The following is a 10733-nucleotide window of genomic DNA, read 5'->3' on the forward strand; positions in this document are numbered from 1 at the left end:
CAATTTCTTTTGTGTTTTTTTGAGGCTAGATCATTTCAACATCCCATAGTAGTGCAGGCTTCTCTCCACTGGTCGACTCAACATCCCATAGAAGTGGAGGATGTCCTCCACTGGTCGCCTCAACATCCCATAGAAGTGGAGGCTGTCCTCCACTGGTCGACTCAACATCCCATAGAAGTGGAGGCTTCCCCCACTGGTCGACTCAACATCCCATAGAAGTGGAGGCTGTCCTCCACTGGTCGACTCAACATCCGATAGTAGTGGAGGCTGTCCTCCACTGGTCGACTCAACATCCCATAGAAGTGGAGGATGTCCTCCACTGGTCGACTTTACATCCCATAGAAGTAGAGGCTGTCCTCCACTGGTCGACTCAACATCCCATAGTAGTGGAGTCTGTCCTCCACTGGTCGACTCAACATCCCATAGAAATGGAGGCTTCTCTCCACTGGTCGACACAACATCCCAAAGAAGCGGAGGCTGTCCTCCACTGGTCGACTCAACATCCGATAGTAGTGGAGGCTTCCCCCACTGGTCGACTCAACATTCCATAGAAGTGGAGGCTGTCCTCCACTGGTCGACACAACATCCCAAAGAAGTGGAGGCTGTCCTCCACTGGGCGACTCAACATCCCATAGTAGTGGAGGCTGTCCTCCACTGGGCGACTCAACATCCCATAGAAGTGGAGGCTGTCCTCCACTGGTCGACTCAACATCCCAAAGAAGTTGAGGATGTCCTCCACTGGTCGACTCAACATCCCATAGTAGTGGAGGCTTCCCCCACTGGTCGACTCAACATTCCATAGAAGTGGAGGATGTCCTCCACTGGTCGACTCAACATACCATAGAAGTGGAGGATGTCCTCCACTGGTCGTCTCAACATACCATAGAAGTGGAGGATGTCCTCCACTGGTCGACTCAACATACCATAGAAGTGGAGGCTGTCCTCCACTGCAACTGGTCGACTCAACATCCCATAGTAGTGGAGACTGACCTCCACTGGTTGACTCAACATCCCATAGAAGTGGAGGCTGTCCCCCACTCAAAAAAGAAAACAATAGGCCCAATGTGCCTGCATCGCTCACCTGGTATAAATCTCATACTTGTAACCTTAAAAGTGATCTAAAATAAAGCTACAGGCAAAATTAAGTCATTATGTTGAACAAATTGTATAGCCTTTCATCTCAGGATGCAACTTGCAAAGTATCAACATCCTGGGACCCATTGTTATTCAGAAGAGGTCGTTTAAAGATTTTAAACAAATTTGACCCCTGTGACCTTGAATATAAGTCAAAGTCATTCACTTTAACAAACATAGTAGTCCTTGATCCCAGCATGCTACTGACTAAATAACAACATTCTGAGCCTTTTGGTTATTCAGAACAAGCTGTTTAAATATTTTGAACGTATTTGCTCCTTGTGACCTTGAATATGATTCAAGGTCATCCATTTAAACACACTTGGTAGCCCTTGATTCTAGTATGCTACTGACTAAATATCATCACCCTGGGCATTTTAGTTAGAAGAAATTGTTTAAAGTTTTTTTAAGACAATTGAACCCTGTGACCTTGAATATAATTGAAGGTCATTCATTTGAACAAACTTGGTAGCCCTTCACCCAAGCATGCTACTGGCCAAATATCATCACCCTGGGCAGTTTTGTTATCAAGAAGAAGATGTTTAAAGTTTTTAACATAATTGACCCCAGTGACCTTGAATATGGATGAAGGTCATTCATTTGAACAAACTTTGTAGCCCTTCATCTCAGCATGCTACTGGCCAAATAGCATCACCCTGGGCATTTTGGTTATTCAGAAGAAATTGTTGAAAGTTTTTTTAAGACAATTGAACCCTGTGACCTTGAATATAATTGAAGGTCATTCATTTGAACAAACTTGGTAGCCCTTCATCCCAGTTTGCTTCTGGCCAAATATCATCATCCTAGGCCTTTCAGGTTATTAAGAAGTCTTTCAAAGTAAAATATTGACGCCGGACGGACGCCGCGCCACGGCATAAGCTCACTTGATGCTTTGTGCCAGGTGAGCTAAAAAGGAGGTTGATAGAATTAACAATTGATAGAGATTACAACAATTAACTGTCGAAATCCAAGATGGCAATATGTTGGCAATATATATTTCGAGTCTCAAAAATCGTGACTATACACAACTATAGACTGACGGGAATCTGCTTATCAAATTTGAGAAAGATCCCTGAAGTACTTTCTGAAAAATAGTGAAAAACAAATATTCACTGTCAAATTCATAGAAGGCCATCTGTCAGCAATTTTGTTTTGTCCAATCAGTCTTGTAATTAAACATGCAAACCAAAGGAAACTCTTATATTTAATTATAGAAAGAACCTTCCAGTACAATGTGCTGAGTGAGAAATAGTGATAACAAACCTTCCAATACATGCACGGCTATAGACCAAGGGAAACCTACATAATAAATTAGAGAAAGATCCTTCCAGTACTTTCTGTGAAATAGCGATAACAAACCTGCCAATACATGCACGGCTATAGACCAAGGGAAACCTACATAATAAATTAGAGAAAGATCCTTCCAGTACTTTCGGTGAAATAGCGATAACAAACCTGCCAATACATGCACGGCTATAGACCAAGGGAAACCTACATAATAAATTAGAGAAAGATCCTTCCAGTACTTTCTGTGAAATAGCGATAACAAACCTGCCAATACATGCACGGCTATAGACCAAGGGAAACCTACATAATAAATTAGAGAAAGATCCTTCCAGTACTTTCGGTGAAATAGCGATAACAAACCTGCCAATACATGCACGGCTATAGACCAAGGGAAACCTACATAATAAATTAGAGAAAGATCCTTCCAGTACTTTCTGTGAAATAGCGATAACAAACCTGCCAATACATGCACGGCTATAGACCAAGGGAAACCTACATAATAAATTAGAGAAAGATCCTTCCAGTACTTTCGGTGAAATAGCGATAACAAACCTGCCAATACATGCACGGCTATAGACCAAGGGAAACCTACATAATAAATTAGAGAAAGATCCTTCCAGTACTTTCTGTGAAATAGCGATAACAAACCTGCCAATACATGCACGGCTATAGACCAAGGGAAACCTACATAATAAATTAGAGAAAGATCCTTCCAGTACTTTCGGTGAAATAGAGACAACAAACCTGCCAATACATGCACGGCTATAGACCAGTACTTTCGGTGAACCTACAAATCAAATTTGTGGAAGATCCATTAGGTCATTTTTAAGAAATGCAATAACATCTTGATATTAAAGCAATCATGGGGAAAATGTTGGCTTAAGAATATATTGCAGGCTAAATGATTTAGATAACTTAATCCTGCTGCAATTTGGGGAGCTAGACCCTCTGTTTCTACAAAGTTGAGGCCTTTTGGTCCAAGGATATTTCATACATGCACTTAATATTTTTCCACATTGACTCGTGACCTTTAACGCAGGTCAAGAGCATTTACTGAAACATTTTACTACGCTATCCCAGCAAACTATGGGTCAAATATCATCACCCAACTGTCCCAGGGCCTCCTGGCTATGCAGATGGAGTTGTTTGAAGGTTTTTATATGTAAGGCCATAGATTTGAGGAAAGCTTATGGCACCACATCACACCTACTGGCCTTTATCATCATCATGGGCCTCCTGGTTATATAAAAGAAGTTGTTCAAAGATTTGTATATATTTGACCACTGTGGCCTTTAAAGTAATTCAAGGTCATTTATTGGAGGAAACTTTATAGCACTCTGCAAAGGTACATATTGGGCCAAATATCATCACCCTGAGCCTGCTGCTTATTGAGGAGTTGTTTAAAGATTTTGATATATTTGACAACTGTGTCTTTGAAACTAGGTCAAGGTCATTTATTGTAGGAAACTTTATAGCTCCATGCACCCCTGAAATATGTTATAGCAAAACTGAAAGCACATAGCTAGCTATTGGACTGGTCTCGGGTGAAAATCCTTGACCAATCACAGGCTGATAACTGTCCTTTGAAGATTACAAAGGAGCAACACACGACATTTACCGTTATGCGACCAGGAGATTCTTTTGATGTACATCAAAGGATCAAACTAGTCTCCTTGTCTCATCCACAAGGTGGAGCACACTGAACCTTTGATTTTGCTGACATATTCCAGGGCTGCAGAGAGCAAAAGTGAGCACAACTCCTGTCATTCATTTAAGTTGTTCAAAGGTCATTTATTTGAAAAAACTTTATAGCACTACATCACAGATACCTATGGCCAAACATCGTCACCCTGAACCTCGATCCTACTTATTAAGAAGTTGTTTGAAGACTATTACATATTTGACCCCTGTGACCTTGAATGTAGGTCAAGGTAATTTATTTGAGGACCATATATAACACTGTCACAGGTACATACTGGCCAAATATCAAGTCCTCCAATTCTTGAGAAGTAGTTCATAGAGAATGTTGACGGATGATGGACAACACACAGGCACTTTGTGCCAGGTGAGCTAACAACGCTTAGCCGTCAAAATCAAAGATGGCCACCTTTCGGCAAATGACGGATGAATTCTCATTAGGGCCAGGGGATTTTTTTATGAGGGAACATGCATATACAAGAGACCCCAGAGGGATCTTGGCACCCACCATAGTACAATCTTAATTAGTTCTATGTCAGTTATATGTGTGTTATTTGAAAAAAGATCCCTCCAGTACTTAAGAGAAATAGCGCTAACAAGAATTGTTTAAGGACGGACGGACAGTATGACGGACAGAGGACAGATCACGGATGCAGGGTGATTTGAATAGCACACCATCTGATGTTGGTGGGCTTAAAATTGAGATAACAAAATTGAACTGCCAAATTGAGGATAGCTGTCTGGTGGTCATCCTGTTTCTCTTATCAGTCCCAACTAGAGCTGTATTACTACTCCCCCCACCCCCTAAACGTAAATTGTATAATGACAATGGCAATGTCATTCTCTGTATTCAGGTTTAAATTTTTGATTCCATTGCTTTTTGATTTCTGGGTTGGGCTACCTGAACTATCCATTTTAACATTCGTCAAGAACACAATTTTCCTCCATTTTCTCGCTAAAGAAAGAGGAAGTGTGATCAGTCACATATATGCTTCAGAAATTTCCAGAATCGGCGGAAATAAGACAGAATCCTACAGTGAATACACAAAATTGTAAGGTGTATTTTTTATGTTAAAATCGTAAGAATTAGGCCAAAAGAGGAAGGGTTGGCACATCTGCATGGTACTGCCACTACACATTTTTTTCAAAAGAAATGTATAGAAAAATGAGCGAATGCATAGCTGGACAAATTTTGTCTAAGGACAGATAGACGGGTGGACAGACAAGCTGATTCCAGTATACCCCCTCCCACTCCTACTTCGTTGCAGGGGGTATAAAGATATTGATAAGTAGGGACCATTGGGGTAACCTTTGTGTAAAAGTTGAGAAAGATCCCTCCAATGCTTATTGAGAAATAGCCCAAACATACTTTAACTATCAAAAGCTGCTCATCAACCATCTTGGTTTACCGATCAGTCCCAAAATTGGATATGCATTTTCAGGGACCATGGGGTACCTTCATGTAAAATTTGAGAAAGAACCCTCCATTACTTTTGGAGAAAAAACACTAACAAACTTTAACTATCTTAATTCAAGATGGCTGCCTGCCGGCGATCTCTGTTTTCTTATCAGTCCTAAAATTCAATATAAATAATGAGACACCATGGGGTGGCTACATGTAAAATTTGAGAAAGATCCTTATAGTGCTTTCTGAGAAATAGCGCTAAGAATAATTTTTAAGAATGGACGGATGGAAAATTGTAAGAATATGACACAAAGGATCAAACCTTTTGAAGTCGAATAGATTATAACAAAGTAATGCACCTCAACATAATGCTGAAGAAAATATTCCAAAAATCATTTATTAGGGATGTCAGATGTACACATTTCATTGTCAGATGTACACATTTCATTGTCAGATGTACACATTTCTTTACCAGATGTACACATTTCATTGTCAGTTGTACACATTTCTTTACCAGATGTACACATTTCATTGTCAGATGTACACATTTCATTGTCAGTTGTACACATTTCATAGCCAGTTGTTCACATTTCATAGCCAGATGTTGACATTTCTTTACCAGATGTACACATTTCATTTTCAGATGATATCTTTAAGAAAAACAAATGTATTTGATGGATTAAGTCAAGCAACCTTATTCTTAAACAAATACATTCATGTTTTTTAAACTGTATGTTAGTTGTAGTGTGCTAAAGTCCACAGACATTTCATTCTGACTTGACGGTATAGGTAAGTAGTGTGCTGATATCCACAGATTTACTGTTGGTCTGTATAGAAACTGTGTTAGCATCCACATCAATGTGAAACACAGCATTATCAGACAGGACAGTCTGGCCACGGTTGGGGTCATTTAGATCAGGTACCCTTCTCATCTCTTGCTCGGAGCTAAACACCATTATCTCCACCTGTCTCGGATCTAAAACAGAAAGGATTTAAGATAAAAATGATTGGTACAGATTCTCAGATAATATTCTGACATTTTCAGTTTGTGTGACAAAGAAATGTTTACAAACAGAAGGTAACAAGCTTGAGTTGATGAGAGTTGATGAGTATGTCACTGTGACACTGACACACAGATATAACATAGCTGTGAAAAGAATGTTTCCCAGCATTACATTATTAATTAATATCTTTTCACAAATTAAGTTTTAAAAGTGCTGTTTTAAATATGTCCTACCTTTCTGATTCACTCCACTGACATTTCATGTTATTGTGTCAATGATGTTAAAACAACTAGAACCCAGAATGTATCATATGAAAAGTTCCTTACCCTTCATCTTGGAACGATCAGTCTTCATTAGTCTGCAAATTATCTTTGACTTGACATCACCTTCAAAGATTGGCAGGGTCACTTCAAACAGGCCACTGTAAGGCTGGCAGTTCCCTACACGCACACTGACATTGGGCTGTAACATAACACATCACTGTAAGGCTGGCCATTACCTACACACCCTGACATCGGGCTGTAACATAACACATCACTGTAAGGCTGGCCAATACCTACACACACTGACATTGGGCTGTAACATAACACATCACTGAAAGGCTGGCCATTATACCTACACACACTGACATTGGGCTGTAACATAACACATCACTGAAAGGCTGGCCATTATACCTACACACACTGACATTGGGCTGTAATATAACACATCACTGTAAGGCTGGCCATTATACTACACACACTGACATTGGGCTGTAATTTAACACATCACTGTAAGGCTGGCCATTACCTACACACACTGACATTGGGCTGTAACATAACACATCACTGTAAGGCTGGCCATTATACCTACACACACTGACATTGGGCTGTAATATAACACATCACTGTAAGGCTGGCCATTATACCTACACACACTGACATTGGGCTGTAATATAACACATCACTGTAAGGCTGGCCATTATACCTACACACACTGACATTGGGCTGTAATATAACACATCACTGTAAGGCTGGCCATTATACCTACACACACTGACATTGGGCTGTAATATAACACATCACTGTAAGGCTGGCCATTATACCTACACACACTGACATTGGGCTGTAATATAACACATCACTGTAAGGCTGGCCATTATACCTACACACACTGACATTGGGCTGTAATATAACACATCACTGTAAGGCTGGCCATTATACCTACACACACTGACATTGGGCTGTAATATAACACATCACTGTAAGGCTGGCCATTATACCTACACACACTGACATTGGGCTGTAATATAACACATCACTGTAAGGCTGGCCATTATACCTACACACACTGACATTGGGCTGTAATATAACACATCACTGTAAGGCTGGCCATTATACCTACACACACTGACATTGGGCTGTAATATAACACATCACTGTAAGGCTGGCCATTATACCTACACACACTGACATTGGGCTGTAATATAACACATCACTGTAAGGCTGGCCATTATACCTACACACACTGACATTGGGCTGTAATATAACACATCACTGTAAGGCTGGCCATTATACCTACACACACTGACATTGGGCTGTAATATAACACATCACTGTAAGGCTGGCCATTATACCTACACACACTGACATTGGGCTGTAATATAACACATCACTGTAAGGCTGGCCATTACCTACACACACTGACATTGGGCTGTAACATAACACATCACTGTAAGGCTGGTCATTACCTACACACACTGACATTGGGCTGTAACATAACACATCACTGTAAGGCTTGCCATTATACCTACTGACATTGGGCTGTAATATAACACATCACTGTAAGGCTGGCCATTCCCTACACACACTGACACTGGGCCGTAATATAACACATCACTGTAAGGCTGGCCATTCCCTACACACACTGACATTGGGCTGTAACATAACACATCACTGTAAGGCTTGCCATTATACCTACTGACATTGGGCTGTAATATAACCCATCACTGTAAGGCTGGCCATTCCCTACACACACTGACATTGGGCTGTAACATAACCCATCCCTGTAAGGCTGGTCCTTGCCTACACACACTGACATTGGCCTGTAACATAACACATCACTGTCAGGCTGGTCATTACCTACACACACTGACATTGGGCTGTAACATAACACATCACTGTAAGGCTGGTCATTGCCTACACACACTGACATTGGCCTGTAACATAACACATCACTGTCAGGCTGGTCATTACCTACACACACTGACATTGGACTGTAATATAACACATCACTGTAAGGCTGACCATTATACCTACACACATTGACATTGGGCTGTAATATAACACATCACTGTAAGGCAGGTCATTACCTACACGCACTGACATTGGGCTGTAACATAAGACATCACTGTAAGGCTGGCCATTATACCTACACATACTGACATTGGGCTGAAACATAACACATCACTGTAAGCCTGGCCATTACCTACACACACTGACACTGGGCTGTAATACAACACATCACTGTAAGGCTGGTCATTACCTACACACACTGACATTGGACTGTAATATTGTAATATAACACATCACTGTAAGGCTGGCCATTATACCTACACATACTGACATTGGGCTGAAACATAACACATCACTGTAAGGCTGGCCATTGCCCCTACACACACTGACATTGGGCTGTAATATAACACATCACTGTAAGGCTGACCATTATCCCTACACACATTGACATTGGGCTGTAATATAACACATCACTGTAAGGCTGGCCATTACCTACACACACTGACACTGGGCCGTAACATAACACATCACTGTAAGGCAGGTCATTACCTACACACACTGACATTGGGCTGTAACATAAGACATCACTGTAAGGCTGGCCATTACCTACACACACTGACATTGGGCTGTAATATAACATATCACTGTAAGGCTGGCCATTATACCTACACACACTGACATTGGGCTGAAACATAACACATCACTGTAAGGCTGGCCATTACACCTACACACACTGACATTGGGCTGTAATATAACACATCACTGTAAGCTGGCCATTATACCTACACACACTGACACAGGGCAGTAACATAACACATCACTCTAAGGCTGGCCATTACCTACATATACACTGATACTGGGCTGTCACATATTACATCACCTACCTGTGTGTGGAGGGTTAGGAAGGGAGTACCAGGTACGCAGTCCTCCTTCACCTTGCTTTCTGCCTCCTCAGAGAACTTTACATCCAAGTCCTCAACCTGTTATTAAGAAAGTAGATATAAATACAAGAGGCCCAATGGGCCTGCATTGCTCACCTGGTATTAATCTCACACTTGTAATCTTAAAAGTGGACTAAAATACAGTTACAGGCAAAATATCAGTGTTTCAATCATAAGAACCTATTAAAAGATTTAAACATATGACACCTGTGACCTTGAATGTCGAACAAGGACATTATAATATTAGGTTGAACAGAGTTTATAGTTTTCCAACCCAGCATGCTTCTGGAAAAATATCATTACCCTGGACCTTTTGGTTATACAGAACAAATCATTTTAAGATTTAAACAAATATTGAACACTGTGACCTTGAATATGGGCGAAGGTCATTCACTTGGTAGTCCTTCATCCCAGCATGTTAATGGCCAAATATCATCACCCTTGGCCTTTTGCTTATTAAGAAGAAGTCATTCAATGGTTTAAAACATATTTGACCCCTGTGACCTTAAAATATATATGTCAAGGTCATTCATTTGAACTTGGTAGTCCTTCATCTCAGCATGTTACTGGCATTATCCTAGGCCTCTTGGTTATTCAGAAGAAGTTGTTTAAAGGTTAAGAATATATTTGACCCTGTGACCTTGAAAAAAGATGAAGGTCATTCATTTGAACAAACTTTATAGCCCTTCATCCCAGCATGCTACTAGCCAAATATCATCACCCTAGGCCTATCGGTTATTCAGAAGAAGTTGTTTAAATGTTTAAAACATATTTGCCCTCTGTGACCTTGAGTATAAGTCAAGGTCATTTATTTGAACAAACTTGGTAGCCCTTCATCCCAGCATATTACTGCCCAAATATCATCACCCTAGGCCTCTCGGTTATTCAGAAAAAGTTGTTTAAAGGTTTTAAACATATTTGACCCCTGTGACCTTGAAAGTGGGTCAAGGTCATTTATTTGAACAAACTTGGTAGCCCTTCATCCCAGCAT

The 10733-nt window shown here is 40.7% G+C and overlaps 1 protein-coding gene across 1 annotated transcript in view; it reads right to left on the reverse strand.

Moving 5' to 3' along the window:
* Positions 1 to 5905: 5905 nt before the first annotated feature.
* The window catches only part of LOC110445197 (leucine--tRNA ligase, cytoplasmic-like), a 52392-nt gene continuing 47564 nt past the window's right edge, over positions 5906 to 10733 (reverse strand). Inside the window, exons 10-12 of the mRNA XM_021489677.1 lie at positions 9686 to 9781; positions 6855 to 6990; positions 5906 to 6500 (exon numbers count right to left, since the gene is read on the reverse strand). Coding sequence (XP_021345352.1) covers positions 6292 to 6500; positions 6855 to 6990; positions 9686 to 9781 — 441 coding nt within the window. The 3' untranslated portion in view covers positions 5906 to 6291. The remainder of the gene's footprint in view (positions 6501 to 6854; positions 6991 to 9685; positions 9782 to 10733) is intronic.

The sequence above is a fragment of the Mizuhopecten yessoensis genome, unplaced genomic scaffold (genome assembly GCF_002113885.1).
Source record: "Mizuhopecten yessoensis strain PY_sf001 unplaced genomic scaffold, ASM211388v2 scaffold2103, whole genome shotgun sequence".
In the NCBI taxonomy this organism is placed as follows: Eukaryota; Metazoa; Mollusca; class Bivalvia; order Pectinida; family Pectinidae; genus Mizuhopecten; species Mizuhopecten yessoensis.